Below are 20502 nucleotides of genomic sequence, written 5' to 3' on the forward strand. Positions count from 1 at the left end.
CACACCCCTGCACCCCCTAAAATCGTCCTTCCTGTTCTTCAAAGCCACATGGTCCCAATATAATCCTTGTCTTCCAATAAGTTCAGAGGAATTTATACAACAAATGCTACATGAGTATATTTTCATTATATTTAATTTTCGTACTTAATAAATAATAAGTCATTCAGGTGGGGGGGGGGGGTCCGGACCCCATAAATATGTCTTTCCTGTCCTTCAAAGCCTTATGATCCCAATATAATCCTTGTTTTCCAATAAGTTCAGGGGAAATTATACAACAAAGGCTAAAATAATATATCTTTCATTATTTAATTTTAGTACTTGATTGATGATATTGTTCTTCTCTGGACACATGGCGAACCCTCCCTCACCACCTTAATAAACTAACTGTACACCGGCTAAATTGCCAATGGAAATTACTACACCTAAGGAGGTATTTCTGGTGCTTTCAGTTAAAAGTGAAATCTTATGGATCAATATTTTGTGGAATACACTTCAATAAGCTCTTCAGTTTCATAAAGTACATTTTGTTATGTTTATGAAAGTCTCACTTCTAAACACCTGCATTCCTTCGCGTCTGTAAAAGAACATTTACAATAACAATGGTAACATTGAAAAAGAAAACTATTTCACAAATATAGGTTGACTACCCACCACAAAGATTCTTAGTAAAGAACCTACTGTCAACTTGTTCGTAGATGGAATTTATTTATATCAGTCAATATTAAAGTGCAGGGCACCAGTCGATATCGATGAACCCATTTCTCCCCCCAACCACAGCCGATTCGTTTAAATCATGCAGCCTCTCTGAAATCAGTGAAAACTGATCCAACTGAAGTAATACCCACATCCAACCCCCCTTCCCATCACCTCAAACGGAAGTGAAAGGACGTAATGGCCCTAAGAAGAACTTCAGTAGTAGGGCAATCACCCCTCCAGACTGCTGCACTTTTGTATATATTATTTATGTGTAATTTTTTGATTACTCTAATATTCTGTATTTTATTACCAAGTTTAAGGCGTAGGGATATGACGACCTCATTACGCAGTGGCTTGTTCACTGCAGTTAGTCAACCAACAGAGTGAAGTGGTCAACATTTTGCTCTGTTGGGATTTACAGAACTGTCCTGTCATGGCTCTATAAGCATCCCACAATTGGCAGAAGTGGGGTACGGTTGGTGGATTACTATGTGATCCTCCCAGCTCGATCCAAGGGATAAAAATAAAAAGCAGGCTTAATTCAGGAAATGCATGTTACTTTTCTCTTCATAAACTCGTTTAATATCTAAGAAACTAAAAGTTAAAATATACAAAACAGTAATTTGCCTGTATTATTATATGGATGCGAAACTTGGTCCCTTGCATTGAAGGACGAACATAAATTGAGAGTATTTGAAAAGAAGATCCTTAGAAAAATAAAAGGGATGAGGAGACAGGTGAGTGGAGAAGGTTACATAATTTAGAAGTACATAATTTGTATTCATGTCCAGATATTATTAGAATGATTAAATCAAGAAGACTTAGGTGGGCATGTGGCACGAATGGGAGAGGAAAGAAGAGTTTATAGGATTCTTGGGAAACCTGATGGCAAGAGACCTGTAGGAAGGCCAAGATGAAGATGGAGGGATAACATTGAGATGGAAAGGAAATCGGTAGGGATGGAAAAGAATATATAGATCTTACTCAGGATAGGGACAGATGGAAGGCCTGTGTTGCTGCAGCCATGACCTTCGGGTTTAAGAAGGCTAGAGAGTTAGTTAGTTATTTAGATAAATCTTTCGGGGGAGTGGGTCCGGACCCCCCTAAATACATCCTTGTCTAGGGCGTCCCCGATGGAATAGTGGAAATGCCATCGCCTTGTAATCAAGGAGCCCTGGGTTCGATATCTGGTGGAGGCATATAGTGGTTCGGATCCCACTTTAAAATGTAGGGCCAGTCCCGATTAGCCTTTCTGTGCATAAAGTGGACTTAAAACGGCAAATCAAATACTACAGACTATTTGAAATGACTGGAAGAAGCATATAAGTTTGAAGAAAAGTGAACACACATTTTCTTATTCATACAATTGAAATGAACAGTTAATAAATTAATTTGCATTTACCTTTTTAAACCTTCCTCTTCTGTCATGATTATGTATCTTCACTTCCACGCTGACGTCCACTTTCCCCTTGATCCCCAAATGGGGAGACCAGATGTTCTCCTCGATATCCTGAATATCCAAGATTTGACCACCCCAATTCTCATCACGCTGTTGAAATTTATTATGCACGTTTAATCCCTTGACATATTTCTTAATGAAGTATTCAATTTGTGGAATATACTTTTGGATCTCCTCCATTGCACCTTCAACTGTCATGGATGAGGAGTACAGCATATGAACAACATCCTCCCTTTTGAGCATACTGTGGGACACCTTTTCAATGTCAGCAACTTCTGTTATTTCATTTTTCAGTACCTGGAACAAAATTATATATCAATAAATAAAACAAATCCTTAAATGTTAAACAAAGGTGCTCACCTTGTCATATCATATGGTTGTAATCTGATCAGGGTGTCTACAATTTCGTAAAAACAAAATTCCATAACTTTTCCAGACAAGAACCAAAAGTTCCCAATCTTTCTGGCAATTCATGTATTTACACATTTGTAGAAGAAAGAACACTTTATCTACACACCCACTAAACGTATTTAAAAAAAAACATATTACTAAATTTTACAATTATGTATTATTTATGGTGTGATTATTATGATTTTTTTTTTATTCAAAAATAATTCTTTGTTTATCATTAGTCAATACGTGGCAAGTATTACATAAAAGTTCCTATTCAACAGTCAATTTCTGTTTGGTTTTCCTTATTGTTATAATATGTATTATCCCTAATATGTACCAAACTCGACCAAAAATTGCAACAAAAAAGTGGTAAATACTCAGTATATCAAACTGAAGTATAATTTGTCCACAACAAATTTAAAATGTCTTGTATTTATTTTCTTCTTTGTTCAAAAACCTACTTTTTGTGCACTTCTATAAAAAACACTATTTTCTCCAGAAATGCAGTGAATTTCCATGACATTTTCATGACTTTTCCAGGATTTCCAAGTTTTCCAGACTGGTACACACACTGTCTGATATTTCAGCAAGTTCATTTCACTTCTTCAGGGATAAATTATAAAACAGGAAGTCTTACATCTTGAAGAAGCCAGCATTAAAAATATAAAGTATATATCCAGGCTAAAATGGTTGTAACACGTAAAACATGAATGTTCAAACTGGAGCTGAGCCAACACAACTTTGAATTGATTGATTGATTGAATTGGTTTATTTAAGGTCGCTTTTCTTCACACTTCTGGCTCATTGCAAAGATGGGAATGAGTGATATGATGAAATTGACGAAGGGATGCTCACAAAGAACACCCATGCCAGGCCAGGATTCGAACCCAGGACCCTTGGCATTGTAGTGTGATGTGCTAACCACTCTGCCACGGAGGCCAGCAATATTACTTTGTACCGACACCCATATCGATACAGATTCTCTCGCCAATACCAAAACTTCAAAAATGTAACAATTGAAAATTATTTACAATATATATTAAAGTTAGTGGGTGAGTGTTCTACTCCAATTAGAAGCATCAGTTAACCAGAGATTTTATTCAAAATATTTAAAAAATAGTTTCCTCCACCCAAGATTACTGTAAAACAAATGGAAACTTTTCATAACTTTCAGGATACTTACACTCTGTGAAAGTGTTGCGTGGAATTTTTGCGGAAACCAGCAAAAATCAAAATGCAGGATGATGTTGATTTGGATTCTTTTACTTAGCTTTTCTGCCACTTTTAGCTAATTGCGAGGATGAGGATGGCTGATGATATGATGAAATTGATGAAGGGATGATCACAACACAAAGAACACCCATGCTCAGGCAGGGATTCAAACCTGGGACCCCTGGCATCAAAGCACACAGAGATAGCCACTCCATCACCGAGGTCAGCACTAAATGCAGGAAAAGTACCGGTCAGTATTGGTACATAAAATCCAAAAGATACTTTCCAATAGTGATACATCGGCATTGGTTCAGCTCTTGTTCAAGCATGTAGTTCCTATGAAAGGGAGGCCTTGTATTATTAACGCCACATTCTAGAACATGAAAGTGTTCCTGTTTTAAAATGTATTCCTGAAGAAGCCAAGTGAACTTGACAAAATATGAAATATTATGATGTTGGCATGTCATGTTAGCTAGGCTTTAATTAAATATTTAAATGGCTTTTTGGCAGAGTACAACAGCGAACTGATATTATTTTTTCTTCTTCTTTATTTTGCATTTTCTTCCTTCAACAGTCAAAAAATTTAATTCAATAAAATTATAATGCCTTAATGTTGGTAAAATTGTAACAATGCAAAATATATTTCATGATATTTTTACATTGTTATAACTGCAATTTCTTTATTTTTGAAAAATAGTAATAAAAGATATACCTTGAGAAGTTAATATAAAAACGACTTCAACATTTCAGTCTTCTATGAAGATGTTCATCAAGAACATTGTAAAACGGGAAAGTAAATTGGAAGATGAAAGGCATCTTGTGATCTGCACTGAAAAGTGCCTAGCCCCATCTGTTGGTGTGAAGTAACAGGTGTTTTTTTTTTTAGAGGGATAGAACATGAATATGAAATAAAACACCTCAAACTCATGGTACTGGCCATGGTATTGGCTTTATTGGAAACAGAATTGTATTTAATAATTGTTTAAAGATTATTTCGGGCATATGGACAACGTGGCTGGCGCGAATAAAGCGCAATCTGGAAGTCCAATTGTCAACCATCTTTTCGAGCAGCTGGGGCCGTATATCAGCAATCACGCGGTGAATGTTGGCTTCCAAGTCGTCCATCGTCTCAGGTTTATCGGTGTAGATGAGTGACTTCACATATCCCCACAGAAAATAATCTAAAGATGTTAAGTCACACGATCTTGGAGGCCAATTCACAGGTCCATGATGCGAAATTATGCGCTCATCGAATGTGTCCTTCAATAAAGTGATTGTGGTGCGTGCTGTGTGGTATGTTGCGCCTTCCTGTTGAAACCACAGCTCTTCCACATTGATGCCAGTCAATTGGGGAACGAAAAAGTCCTGAAGCATGGATCGATAGCACTCTCCATTGACTGTCACATTCTGGCCAGCATCGTTTTTGAAGAAATAAGGACCAATGATTCCACCTGCCCCTAAAGCACACCAAACAGTCACATTTTGTGGATGTAACGGCATCTCAAGAATGGCTTGTGGATTTTCGCCCCTCCAAATGCAGCAATTTTGCTTGTTGACGTAGCCATTCAACCAAAAATGGGCTTCATCCCTGAATAAAATTTTGTGATGAAACTGAGGATCACGGACAATGTCGCTTTTGGCCAAGGCATCGAACTCACGACACATAAGGTGGTCAGGCAGCTTCAATTCTTGCACGAGCTGGATCTTGTATGCTCGTAAACCAAGATCTTTCCGCAAAATATTCCATGCAGTGGATGGACACAGCTCCAATTGCTGTGCACGATGGCGAATAGACTCATTCGGGTCCTCCTGAACACTATGCTGCACATCAGCAACAACTTCTTCCATGCACACTGTACAACATCCCTGCGGATGCGTCGTATCAATTAGACACACTTATGTCATCCGTAGATTGGACATAGCGCACGGTACGTTGCGTGCATGAACCATGATGTTCGTAATACAGTTGCACAATTTGCAGGTGTTGTTCTGGCGTAAGTCTATTCATGGTGAAATGGCACACCACACTGAGCACAACACTGCTGTCAGCTGTTCACTTGGTTTTCGTGGGCAGCAGTGTTGCCACGTCAAAAAACAAACCTATAAAAAAAACACCCTTTAGAAGCCTGGATACATAATATTGACCACACAGAGTATTTAAATTCCGCTTCAGACCCCAGATGCCATTCATTCTACTTCAGTGCAGCTTTTTAACCTTTCTGTTGTAAAACGTTCAAGATGAGAACCTTTGTTTAGAAGACTGAAATGTTATAATGTTTGCTTTTATTAATTCTTTTATGTACATAAATGCTTGAAGACTGTCTGCGGTAGTGCCATTAATTTTTTGTGATAACCAAACCTTTCCTCTTGAAAAAGACGTGCAATACTGCTGGGAAAAATATAAGCACACTGACCTCTTGCAAAAGTTGATGCACAAGGCTTCCTATAACCATGATGGGTGAATCTGGATCTAATCCTTTGTATTTATCACTTAGAACACCCTTTCGTCTACAGAACAATGAGCCGACAACTGCTGTTCCCGAAACCAAAATGTTTGGTTGTTCCACAAGAAGGCCTCCATTGTTGTCAATAATCCACCTGTTTCCTTCTTTTAGCGTTGAGTCACAACGGATGCCCACAATGTCTCCAGTCTGAATTCTGGAGTGAATCCTGTTATGATTAAAAGAAGCAAGCGTAAGGATATTTAGTGCATATTATACTATTATCAAACATTAAATTAGGGCTGAGCCGATACCAATGTAAATAAAAATTGTTAATAAGAAGGAACGAAAAATGTAATATTTACAGCCACCATCTTAAGCTAAACACGCTACATGCATCTTAAAAATAATACTGAAGAAATTATTTTCACTTGTAGTTTCTCTACTGTACTGATTTCAGTAGATCAATAGGTATTTTGAAACATCTACTGGGTTTAGGTTTTCAGTAGATATAAAAAGAAATTGTTAATCAGGTGGAATGAAAAGTTATATTTACTGCCAACAATTCAATATGGTGACCAAGGCAGTAATTTAATTTTATTATAAAACATAAACTAAACGTAACGTTTCAACCTTATAGCAAGGTCTTCTTCAGACTCTGCACCAAGCACAAATGTAACAAGATACAAAAACAGGACGATTTATATACACAAACATTATTCCCCTCCAGACTATTAGAAAGTTGTTCTGGAACACTCTAGCAGGTTGCTTTCCCTTGTCAACTGTACTTTCACCTAAAAGGCTAAACATATTAACTTCCATATAGAATGTGGTTGGACTCTTTTTATCTCACGCTATTTTTCCTTCATTCTTCTTCCTTCTTCTCTCCTGTTTCTCTCTTGTCCTTTCTACTCTTTCTAACACCTTCTTCTTTGTTTATCTTCAGTCCCCCATTCCAGTTCATTGTGTCTTCTTCACCTAGAGAAGGAAGAAGAATGAAGGAAAAAGAGCGTGAGATAAAAAGAGTCCAACCACATTCTATATGGAAGTTAATATGTTTAGCCTTTTAGGTGAAAGTACAGTTGACAAGGGAAAGCCACCTGCTAGAATGTTCCAGAACAACTTTCTAATAGTCTGGAAGGGGCGTAATGTTTGTGTATATAAATCATCCTGTATTTGTATCTTGTTACATTTGTAGTTGGTGCAGAGTCTGAAGAAGACCTTCCTATAAGGTTGAAGCGTTACATTTAGTTTATGTTTTATAATAAAATTAAATTACTGCCTTGGTCAGCATATTGAATTTTTATATCATGGAAACAAGGCTTAATGGTGTTATTACTGCCAACGTGTTGAGCTAGACACACTGAATACAATATTACATGTAATACTGAAGAAAATTTTTCACTTGTAGTTCCTCTACTGTACGTGTACATTAGGCCTACTGAAGGTCTTCAGTAGGAAACCATTGAATTTCAGTATATTTCCGAGACACATAGTAGAGTACAATTGATAACAGTAGATTCTATCTAACGTAAACAGTAGAAATTTCCAACAGGACATTGCATGACTATCTTCGTCTTCCCGAAGCAAAGAGAAGCCATAAATCTCGGGATATAATGTTGACCGACAAAGAAAGACTTTTTGTTAAAAACAATAAAAAACACAAACAGCACGATCAAAAAACACTTTAGAAGTTCTTCCAAGCTTTTGATTCCATCTCCGAGATGGATCTGTTGCAAATATGTTGCCGGCACGTGAGTGACAAAGGTGGACTCTTCCAACCTTAGTGCCTTTATCCCTTCCCTACAGACATACCAATGTAGTGACATTGTGCAGAGAAAGGAAGGCTGCTTTCGCTAAGACAACCAAGAAGAGGGACATGATGTGGCAACACTTTCAACTGTGGCCTATGCAGGAAGAGGAATGGGGCATGATTATCTAAAGATGACAAAACTAGTATCAGATGAACTGTGTAACATCACTCTACAAGATATGTAGTTGCATGTGTATATATCAGATGCATCTCTTACCAATATCCACGGAGAACACAAATGGCTTTGGAGTCATCTTTTATCGACTGAAGAGTCAGCAACACCTCCTGTTGTTCGTCGTTGAACTTCAAATCCAGCACTTTACAATACTGTGGTTTGTCAAGTTGTAAACATTCCCCTAACTCTTCCCTGAAATACAGTTAAAAAGAGTGGTGTACAAACTGTAAAAGTATATCATATTTGTAAGGTTAGTAATGAATTCCATTAGGGACACATGGGCATTTTGTGGTAAAAAAAACAACCTAAAACTACTCAATGAACAATGCAACATGCTGTGAAGGCATAGGGGAGGATGAGAAAAAAGGGTCGCACACATTCATGATCTCATCCATTTGTGGAGGTGTGATCAGCACCATGCTCAGGTTGCCTTTAAACCCCCTCCCCTGCCCACAAGGTACCCATTTATTAGATGCTCGGTGAACCCCAGACCAACACTGCTGGAAAATTGATCACCTGAAAGCAACCACCCTGGGAATCAAACCCAGGTCTTCTCCGAGGCAGCCAGATGCTCTGCTGACCCAAGCTTACATGTACAGTCACGGACACTTCTGGGTTGTAACGATATCATTTGTTTTCAATAGATTCATTACAACCCAGAACTGTCTTTGACTGTACATGGTATTTTACTGCATTTGAAATATTACAGCTTAAATAGTAATTTGAAATGGCTTACAACAAACAGACGCTATACAATTATAATTCATTAAAAGTTTTTTTTAAAAAAAAACTGCCTGCATAAGGTATCTCATACACAAAGTAAGGAGATGTGAGGGGGTCCTTCCTGTAAAAGATACCAAGGGTTTAATTGCGGCATATGTGACATCCTTTTCTTAAATTGCTTGAATTTATATTTTCTTCATTTCACATCACTCTTCTGTCTCTGAGATAATTTAGATTAAGATATATGATTAGAAGATATGAGGGGGCATCAATAAGTTTTGCCTGTTGCCCCTGCTGTTTTAACCTACTGTAGGTCCTCGAATCTCTTGCCACAGACTTAGCACAGACTTTATGGTATCTCGAAATCTCAATCATTCCTGTGCTGACCCATAGGACATGTGTGCTACATCAGAAATTTTCTAGATGGTGATGCATCTATCTGCTCGAATGAGCTCATCAACCCTGTGGTGGTTGTTGTCAGTCACCGACGTTGATGGTCTGCCACTCGTTGCCTTGTCCACACTTTCGGTTTCTCTCACTTTGAACTTAACTACTTAAGTCTGTGCTTCATGACACGAGATTTGAGAGGTTAAAACAGCTCTGAACAGTGAGGCAGAGAGGGTTCTGTGGAATTTTTCCACATTTCTTTTGAGGTATGAGTAAAACGCTGGCTCAAATGGATTGAACAGGATGGGTACTATGTTGAAAGGTAACTCTGAGTAGAGGACACTACAGGCAAACTATATGCCAGTTCAGTGTTTCAATCTTTCCATTATTAAACAAATTATACCTCAACAGGAAAAATTTATTGATGCCCCCTCGTATAAAGGAAAAAACACAAAGAAACAAACCAGAACCTTTGTTGACAAGAACATTAATCAAGCATTCAACATACTTGGAGCAGTAGGAATAGACCAATATTAAATTTTGCTGATACAAATAAAGTACCAATTTGATGATGCATGCTAATGCTTTCTGGCCTTTGAGTTATTGTTTTTTTCTAAGTCCATGTTATACAGAGATAGGCTAATCGAGGCTGGACCTACAGTTTGAAGTGGCATGCAAACTACTATTTGCCTCCACCGGGAATTGTCTGACTTTTGAGAGAAGAGGCTGTTCACAATGCAGGGTGAGAAACAAAATTTTAAAACTCGCAGCGAGGACAAAACCTGACACCACTCATACCTAAGGCAAGAATGCCAACAATTCTGCTACACATGAATTATGCATTTACTTTCATAAGAATAACTTTTAAAATGGCAGAGGAGTGAACAAGGCCCAAGTTCCTTTTGTTTTGTTGCAATTTCATCATGCTATGAATGCAATTTTAACGTGGTTCGATTTCGATTTACTTCTGTTAACACATACTGCGGAGTTTTAGCGATTACTTAAGATTTTCTTCAATATATGCTTTCATAGTTAGGTTAGGCAGGCCAGGTTTGGTTCTCTTAGCACTAAAATAAGTCCCTAAATGCATTCTACTAAGGTTCCGATTTACTTCTACATTAAGTCCCACTAGTATGCGATACCAGCAGTCGCTTGTCAATGGAAAATACATTGTCCATGGGAAGCACGCATGCTTGCATAAGGTAAATTTTAAGTTATTTTTTTCCACATAAATAACTTCTTTTAAAAAATCAAAACAGTGCTCATTACTGTAAGGAAGGTACAAATTTCATGTGACAATGATTGCAAAAATTCTACAATAATTAGTCTTCCTGATAGGAGAATTTGAAAAAAAATCATGAAAAACATCAGAACCGTTAGCATGAACAAACTTACAGGCTATTCGATATGCATGTCACATTGGGAATTTTACGGATAAGACAGTACACCAATACGGATATACTGACCAAATCCTGACTGAGTCAAATTACTCTGTTCTACCCCTAATGAATTACTACATAATAATAAACAGTTACCTTACCCTGTCCATTCTTCAGCATGAAAGTCATCTACTTCCCAGTCCTCAAAAAGAGCTACAGATTTGTCCATACAGTCGTCATTTAGCAGATCGTCCTGAACCTTCTTATTGCTGTTCATAGTTATGTCTGATCCATTATCACAATTCTCTAATAGGAGCTTATCTTTATCTTCCAAAGTATTCAATTTTGTTTGTAAAGCAGCATTTTTGTTGTCCTTACCATTGTTAGCCAAAATACAGTCAGAATTATCTACACTGGAGATGGTTTTGACGTTGAGATCTGCCGTCCGGGATTTATTGACAATGCCTTTAAACATATCTTTGCTATCTTCTGAGGGTTTATCAGCTATTTCGGTAATGGGTGAAGGTTCTTTATCATTACTACTGTCTTCTTTCTCAATGTTTGTCAGTTCTTTCTGATTATGATCAGCAATATTGCTAATACACTTTTGCTTACAATTTCCCTTGTCTGAGTCTTCTTGTGATTCAGAAATCTTGCACCTCCCTTTCTCAACCTTCTCTGAAACATTTTCCGTAACTGGGATTGAACTTTCAATATCCACATTTGTATTTTTAGAAATGGTACATTTCCTATAACTGCCTGCAACATTTACATCATTGTCTTTGTTAAATATCACCTTGATATCATGACTAGTCAACTTGGTGGGTTTCAAAGTCAAGCATGCTTTACGTTGTGCAAGTCTGCTCTTGTGCGCAAATGTGTCCGTTCTTTCCTTTGCAACTCCCTTGCTTGATAGAGTTGAAGAATTGATTCCTTGCTTTGCACCTTTCGCATCGCATTCCAAAATGTCAATGACTTGCATAGATGCATCAAGAATACTTAAATCCTCCATTAAGTCTTCATCTTTGGAACAACTTTGCAAACTTCCATTACTCTGATCAGGCTTCCCACTTTCGATCATACTAATGCATTTCACAGATTGATCCGACAAGTTGATTTGCCTCTTTCTCGTAAATGACTTGCTTATGTGTGACAAACGTGCGAGTCTCTTTTTCTGCTTAGCACAAGGAGGTGTCGGAGGAATGATTTCAGGAATGTTTTCATCCAACAGCTTCTGTTTCTTGCTTGGTTGCTCTGGTGCCTCAAAGTCATTTCTCCTAGCCTTCTTCTGATTTGATGAACCATTTCGATCATGTTCCGGTTGGTTAGTATTTCTGGTTTCCTTTAGGGGTGGCCTGCATTGAAGAGATTTGTGCCCATCTTTCTGTAAATCACTTTCAATTATCACCTCTTCGGTGGGCACATTTCTTACACTGTCTTTGGGAACCTCGACATCTTTCAATTTAGTGAAAAATGTTGAAATCTTGAGTTGATTATTAGATACCACATCTTTCTGAAAACCAGAAATAACATTCATTACAAATACATTTAATCTTAACATGTCACAAGCCAAGTGATAAATGAAATGCAGCTGGAAAGTAGAAAGTAATCTTAAAATCATACTGAAATTTAAAGAAACAGGGTGTTTACAAAAAGGTAACTGAAATTCAGCACTCAAACTACAAGGGTCGGTCAAGGTTGACCGGGATTTTCGTACGTAAAAAATCGATGAATAGCCGGATCATGATGAAACGTGCGGGTGACGTAATGTATTCCTTCGCGAGTAACTAGCGCCCGGCATGACGTATTTCGCGCATGCGCAGCAGTTGCAGCGAACATGGCGGCAAGCAGTGTGTCTGTGGCTGTGGAGCAGCAGTGTGTAATCAAATTTCTCGTGAAGGAGAAAGTGAAACCAGCTGAGATTTTCAGACGATTGCAAGCACAGTATGGTGAACAAACGATGTCGCGGACAAGAGTGTACGAATGGTGTGAGCAGTTTCGCGAAGGACGGGAGCTGGTGACAAATGAAGTGCATGGACACATTCGCACAACTGCAGTCACACCAGTGAATATCGCACTTGTTGAGCAAATTATTCTTGAGAACCGGCGAGTAACAGTGCGGGATATTGCTGCCGAGGTGAATATCAGTGTCGGGAGTGTTGAGACAATCATTCACGACCACTTACACTTCCGCAAAATCTGTGCAAGGTGGGTTCCCCGCCAGCTGACATTCGATCAGAAGTGGACACGTAGGACGGTCTGTGAACAGCTTCTGAACCGGTTTCGAGCAGAAGGTGATGAAGTGTTGCAATCCATCATCACGTGTGATGAAACATGGTTGCACAATTCAACCCCAGAGACCAAAAGATGCTGCATGGAGTGGCGGCATAAAGGTTCCCTGCCCCCCAAGAAAAGCAAAACGCAGCCGTCCGCTGGAAAGATCATGGCAAGTGTTTTCTGGGACATGAAGGGCATTATCCATGTGGATTTTCTGGACAAAGGGAGCACGATTAATGCCCAGTATTACTCCACATTGTTGAGTGGTGCTGTACGAAAGTCCATTCGCAAGAAAAGACCTGGGATGTTGTCTGGAAATGTCATTCTTCTCCATGACAATGCCCGCCCTCACACGGCCAATGTGACAACAACTCTGGCCGACATGCGCTGGGAAGTTCTGCCCCATCCCCCCTACAGTCTGGATTTAGCTCCCAGTGATTATCATTTGTTTGCACCCCTTAAAGACCATCTGGGAGGGAAGAAATTCACGACAGACGAAGCACTGCGGAGCGATGTCCTCCAGTGGCTACGACAACAACCAAGTTCTTTCTACGCCAAAGGAATTCGGGAGCTGCCAGAACGATGGCAACGGTGCCTCGGTGCGCACGGAGAATACTTTGAAAAACTGACATAGTTTGGTGTTTCTTCTGCTACCTATTTCCTCCGCAGAAATAAAAGTCCCGGTCAACCTTGAACGACCCTTGAATGTTCAGTTTTCTCAACACCCTGTATATCCTGCAACTACTGTACCACCAATTTACTCCATGAACATCCTAAAAGTTAACAAATCAAAAATCCTTTCAATCCATGTCTCCACATAAATTGTAGTGCAAAAACCAAGCTTATGTCATTATATTATAAGGGATGAACAGATATGAAATTTTTGTTTATACTCATACGAATTTACCAATTCAACAAAAAATTGCAAAATGACCCATAAAGATGTCTGGCCAATTAATCTCCTAAATTACTGCAAGTACTGAGATGACTGGAACGATTTGATAAAAATTGCATCTTTGCAACAAATTAGGCTGTTTAGAGAAACAGTATCTGTAAAATTATCAGCAGCTTCAACAGTATGACTTTAACAACAGACTACTAATTAACCTGTCACAACCCTAATTTATATAATTTGGACCCCAGGCAATAATTTACATTTTTCAGAACTGGTAATGGAATAACAATAATGCAACATGGTGCAACAGCCCGTGAGGGCCAGAGCCTACCAACGGACTGTGAATAGGTGGGAGACCATCCAACCAGTTAAGGGATGACGAGTGGTCAGCATGACAAACCCCCAGTCATTGTTGTAGGTTTTCTATGAATGAGTTACGCTACTCATTCGTTGCTCCCAGACTTTTTCACGATTGTGGGTGGCCACCTGTCCTATACACTGGTTAAAATGTCAGGAGAAAAGTTGTTACACCCCCACCCCCTTCTCCCCAGGAGACTCAAACCTGCGTGCGTCCCCTAGCCCAGGCTGCAAGCCTGATGCACTGGCTACAGTGCGGGACAATAGTAATGGTATTGGCGATTAAATTTGAAAAAATAATCTCAGATAATGACATTGATTATAAATGCCACTAACAATACAATGTTATTACTTGAATCATTCATAATTTAGTAACTGGCACAATATATTTGGTGGAATGGTGAGGTTGATATTTTAAGTGTCAAGTTTCCTTGCACGTGTTGGTGCAAATTGTCTCCTGTGTATTTATAAAAATGGTGGTATTTCATGCCCTGTGAGTTCAACATATTAAAAACTGAGATAAAATCGAAAATACCTTGAAATGACATCACCTTCAATGTTAACACTGTTAAGCCTTGTTTCCATGTTAATAAAACATTAAAATGCTGCCCAAGGCAAACTTTTATAGTATAAAAAATATACATAAAAACGTAACGTTTCAGACGAAGACCACCTTAATAAAAGGTGGAAACGTTGCCCTGGTCAGCATTTTAATGTTTTAATCACCTTCAAGGTTCAAATTGATGTCATTCCAAACTAGCCACAACAAACAGTTGTTTATACCAATACTTTAAAGTTGAATATGATGCTATTCCAAGGAAGATACAAGAAATGACTTACTAGTTCAGTGACATGATCAGGGCATCATGTTTCTAAACATTTTAACTAGGACTAAGCCGATACCACTTCAACTGATACTTTCACCCATTCCTACCAATACTGATGCAGGAAATTGTAATATTTAAAAGTTGTCAGTGTGCAATTATTCAACTAGAATTGTGTGCATTAATTTATCAAGATTTGTGCTTTAAATGTTTTTTGAGAATTACATCAGAATACTAAATTTCATGGAATGTCATCAATTATCACAAAATTTAATTTGCTACACGAAAGTGGTGCAAAATGAAAACAAACTACGAATTTTTCATAACATCCAGGATAATGAGACTCTACGAAAGTGTCGCACAGCAATTTTGTGAGGCCTGTGAGTTAGCGAAAGACCAAAATTACAGAAAAGTATCGGTAAGTATTGGTAAAAAAAATTCCAACCAATACTTGCCAATACTGATAACACTTGTATCAGCTGATACCGATACATTGACATCGGTATCGGCTCAGCCCCAATTTTTTAACTATTTAACCCTTCTACATCTCATTCTTTTCTCCCATCCCTGAAGGATTGAAATTAATCCAAAATTTGGACAAAACAAGGATCCCTGGAAATTTGGGATCACTCACAGAAAAAATTAGCACTATCCATTCAACTATCAGAATAAGATACAGATTTTACATTCCCAGATTTTATATTTTCCCGCATTATACATTCAGTCTTGTTGGTCCCAACATAGCAAAAGTAAAATCAAGGTTCAATCGTATATTGAAAATACCTGCCTACCTGCTGCAAGCATTTTGTGAGTATGCAACTACAAGGTGCATGTAAAAGTTAATACATGTTTGGTAATAATAAAAAAGAACGAAAGAAGTTTAGTCAAACAAAACCGTTTTACTGTGAAAATACGGACCTTGAGCTATTTTTCTACCTACACACCCATGGCATTGAGGCATCACATCGAGACAAAAGTTTTTGTATACCCTCATCATACATTTCTTCTGTCTTTCTACTGTCAAAAGGATATCTAGGTGGCATCCACAGTTGTCCAGCATGAGTCAGTTGTGAATGAACTTTGGTGCAAGTTCCATCATGGAAGTGGTTGTGTACATGTTTCTGTGGGCAGACAAGATGAACAAGAAAATCAAGAATCCTTCCAGTGTGAAGTGCGAGCTGTTTCTTGATTTCGCACCTAGCAATTATCATCTTTTTACAATATTAGAGGAATCTTTGAGAAGAATGGAGATCTCTAGCAAACAGTACTGCATTTCTCAATGAACTGATGGCAGAAGTGTATGAGGAGGGTACACAAAAATGTGTCTCCTGGGATAAGTGACTCAATACCATAGGTGCCAATGTAGAAAATTGCTCACTGTATGTACTTTCCGAGTAAAAGGTTTTGCTCAACTAACTCCTTTCGTTCTTTCTTTATTACCAAATGGGTACTTCTTTCTGGAGGTGCCTTATAAATACTACGGAATTACCTTAAGTTTGCAATACCTGCATTACGTAAATTCTTTATTGTTTTTCAGACTAAATATAAGTATGTTTTTACATACCTTTTTACTTAACCTCTTCATTCTAATGGTCCTTCTAATTCTATAAAACCAGCAAGCCACCTGCAGCCATTATGGGTTTCAATCTGCTGTAAATATAAAGTACCTTGTTTACATATTCAAACCTTACAACAAATAGTTTACATTATTATTTTTCAGAATGTGTTAACTACATTATGAACTGGTTTCCATATGTCACATTATTGTGCTGGAGAAAGAGAAAAGTGTTTATAAAATAGTGCTTTGTGTGAACTCATTCTCAAGTCATTAATTCTGGAAGAGATTTTGTCCCTAAGCATAACTTGAGTTTAAAAATACAAGTAACAAGTTTGGGAATGGAAATATCATCCCCTTGTTGGAAATCAATTAGGTACCCTTGACCTTCTGTACTCCCTGGAGAATGTGAAATATTTTGCATGTTTTTTGAAGATTTTGTTGTTCATGAAGGTTTTCAGTTGATTTTAGCTCTTGGAAATGTGTTCTTGTGAAGTAAAGTCCGTCTGTTACCTGAGCTTGATACTTTACCGTGTAGCAGAACAACCCGAAGGCTTTGCGCAAGTGAATATAGCACCCACAACGACTTTCCACAACAGCAGCTATAATTTTACGTAGTTAGGTTTGGTACTGATAGTTATTTTTGACGTGTTCTTTCGCTATTTTAGTGTGCATACAAACAGTTTTTACTAACAAAAAGCGTCAAAATACTCTGAAATTGCAGGTTTTAACTTACGTGGGCCATTCTTTGGCATCAAATATCTCAGGTATTTGTACTTTCCTAAAGCTGGAACCACTTTTACATTACATAAAACATTGAAATCTGTTGATTAAAAGAAAATCCGACGTAATTCCCGAGGGGGTACAGTGGGTAAATGGACCCATCAATTATTTAAGCTATATTTTTCACATGTTGTCTCTGTTGTAGTTCCAGTTAAGGTGAAAATGCATGGCTTCCTTTATCAAGTGTGAACAGCCAAACAATAGGCTGTGGTCTGGTATTGAATGGTTTCTGGTCTCAGTCCACTTTACATTCAGATGGACTAATTGGTACTGGATCTAGCTGGTCTCCATGGCAGTGTGCATTGCAAAGCATGCGCAATGCCAGGGGTTCCAGGTTTGAATTCCGGCCTAAGTGTACTTTATGAGTGTCCCTTCATCAGCCTCATAACATAGTCACGCATCCTCACTGTAGCAATAAACTACAAGTACCAGAAAAGTGACGCTAAATAACAAAAATCCAATACAATCAAAGTACTGGAGTACAAAGCAACAGCATTACCAATTCACCATCGGGGAGACTGGTTTTGGGCATAAGCTATTAATTTACATGGATGCATATGTACTCTTTTCTAAGTTCACTAGGAAAATGTTACTTAACGTAACTGCAAAAAGCACATGGACAGAATCATGGGTGTATATATATATAGTTCACGTAAAGGGGGGGGGGGGGTCAACTTTTGGTATGATTAGGGTTGCTTTATTTCATAAGTAAAAATCCAGGGCACTGCTGACCGGAAAGGAGGGGGGGGGGGACTGGACCCAACAAACTTGTGTATATGTAATCGCGGTCACACTACTTAGTATTGATACTTTTCTGTTCATCTTGTGTCAAACAACTTGAGAATGTTACGATGTTTACTGCGTTTACTTGCACTGCGTTTTTAAAAACCAAACTTCTTTAAGAAGACTCGAGGGGAAAAAATGATAACTGATTTGACAGTTCCAATGTAGTTTTTTATTGCAGAAATCCCGAAACTTTCAGGAAATTTCGGACATTTGGTCTACAGTCCCATCTGGTATGTGGAATTACGAAATTTCCTTCCCACCCATATCTTGTCCTAAACATCTCTAATTTAGGAGAATAAAATAAGTCCGACGAAAGTTTTATGAACAAGCTGATAGAACAGGTAATCTGGTAATTTTACTGAACCAAAGGGGGAGGTTGGATCCGTTAAACCCCCTCCCTTAAATATGCCCATGGACAGAATGCCTCAATATTGATCCAATTAGTGAAAACTTTCAGTGGAAGAGCAAAGTTTCCATTCTCCCAAAGAAATGTATGGGAGGCAAAACATTTAAACACGCTATTTTTAATAACCTTTATCTAGCTTGATAATTAACAAAAGACCCATTTGCAACTGCAATGTGAGGACAATTATATAATCTAGAACTCATGGCTCTTTGTTCTATTTCTCACATGCTTTTTTAACATTTGAAACGTGCACCTTATCTGAAACTGTGCCTCATCCCCCTAAAGTCTGAATGTCTAAATTTTTGACCAAAGCTCACTAACATTCTATTGAAGCAAAAACTCAAAGTCTAAAAATTGACAGACCATACACCATTAAGAATTACGTTGAAATTTATATTAATCGACAGATTTTGATGTTTTGCGAAATATAAAATTAGTTGTAGCATGCGGAAAACACAAATAATTCGATATATATATATAACAGATATTCGATCACAAAGCATGACGAACCATGCACGGGTAGACCCACGAACCATTTCCGGTAAGGTAAGGTTAGGCAAGCTGTTAAAATTTTGTTCATAAAACAATGCGATACAGCTCTAAAAAAAATCCACTTTTATCGCCTTTTTTCCCAATTTCCACACGTGACCCCCGCATTTTAACAACAGATTCGTGATGAGAAGGCCAAATTTAGTTAGTATACCAAATATTAACGAAATTGGAGATATTCTCTATATTGTAAATTCGCTCCGTATCTTTTAGTAAATAGGCTACAATTCCAGTTTTTTATGTTTAAAGTTTCACTTAAGGAAATAAGTTACTTACATTATTACCATGGGGTACAAAATGTACCGTATCTCTAGGCTCTAGACAAAATAATAATGAATAAAGGTCACAAAGTGCAAAAATCGCATTGACCTATGATGGATAAATGCCTACCGATTGCAACACAAACGTCACAAAAATAAAATAGTATCTGATATATAATCACGTGTGTCCCGTATCAAGAGCGAAACAATACAATGTTGAAAAATATTAGATGATGTGGAATATAAAAATTTGTCAAATTTGATTTACATTCATTGTACGTACACACTAGACAGGATTAGTTTCACGGCCTTGCGTGGAATATTAAAAAATAAATAAAATAAAAAGTTATGCCAATAGCCTAGGATCCCTTGACTAAGCAATAGTTTTACCTTCAGCGCAAAATAAAACTTTGATAATGTATTTTGGCTCATTATGTCGCCTTTCTACGTCTGCAAGTTATCGGTAGGGAGGTAAATACCAGAAATACGTTTGCCGCTAAATTTCACCGACAATGCAATTCAAAATTCAACAAAAGTACATCTAATCATTTACAGATTATTGTATTATTGAAATAATACTTAACTGTAGATGAAAAACTACACTGACAATTTAAAAATCAATTTTCTGTAGTAACTCTCACACCAAGTAAAATTTGCCTAGTTTTCGGTCAAAATAAACGACATGTTATAATATTATTGTTTTAGTAAAACACACATAAACAATTAAATTAATGTTTACCTTCTACCAACACATAAATTTATAACATGGAATTTGTAATTCCTGCTGTTGCAACCACTGTAAACAACATGAACCAAGCATCAGCAAAGAAAATTTTACCGCTCAACAATATTGCCAACTCACAGATCACAAGAAAACCTGTGCATAAAACTTCGGTTCAAACACTTCAAACAAAAAAAACGTTTATTATTATTGGAGTTGAGTTGCTGTTTTAAGTCCACTTTATGCACAGTAAGGCTAATCGGGACTGGACCTACAGTTTAAAGTGGGATCCGAACCACTTGTGCCTCCACCGGGTATCGAACCCGGGACCCCTTGATTACAAGGCAATGACGCTACCACTGCGCCATGGGTGAGGCCCTTATTATTATTGGAGAAAGAGTAGAATTTTCT

The 20502-nt window shown here is 37.8% G+C and overlaps 1 protein-coding gene across 2 annotated transcripts in view; it reads right to left on the bottom strand.

Moving 5' to 3' along the window:
* Positions 1–20200, bottom strand: part of Dna2 (DNA replication helicase/nuclease 2) — a 65333-nt gene extending 45133 nt beyond the window's left edge. The window contains exons 1-6 of one of the 2 annotated variants that reach the window (XM_083140239.1): positions 20110–20200; positions 16596–16681; positions 10840–12191; positions 8232–8381; positions 6175–6430; positions 2099–2452 (exon numbers count right to left, since the gene is read on the bottom strand). In XM_083140239.1, the coding sequence (XP_082996365.1) occupies positions 2099–2452; positions 6175–6430; positions 8232–8381; positions 10840–12191; positions 16596–16616 (2133 nt within the window). In that variant the 5' untranslated portion in view covers positions 16617–16681; positions 20110–20200. Of the gene's footprint in view, positions 1–2098; positions 2453–6174; positions 6431–8231; positions 8382–10834; positions 12192–16595; positions 16682–20109 lie in introns of those variants that run through there. The other variant, XM_083140240.1, reaches the window with a different exon arrangement.
* Between the last annotated feature and the right edge of the window lie 302 nt (positions 20201–20502).

The sequence above is a fragment of the Lepisma saccharinum genome, chromosome 18 (genome assembly GCF_977018435.1).
Source record: "Lepisma saccharinum chromosome 18, izLepSacc3.1, whole genome shotgun sequence".
Lineage (NCBI taxonomy): Eukaryota > Metazoa > Arthropoda > Insecta > Zygentoma > Lepismatidae > Lepisma > Lepisma saccharinum.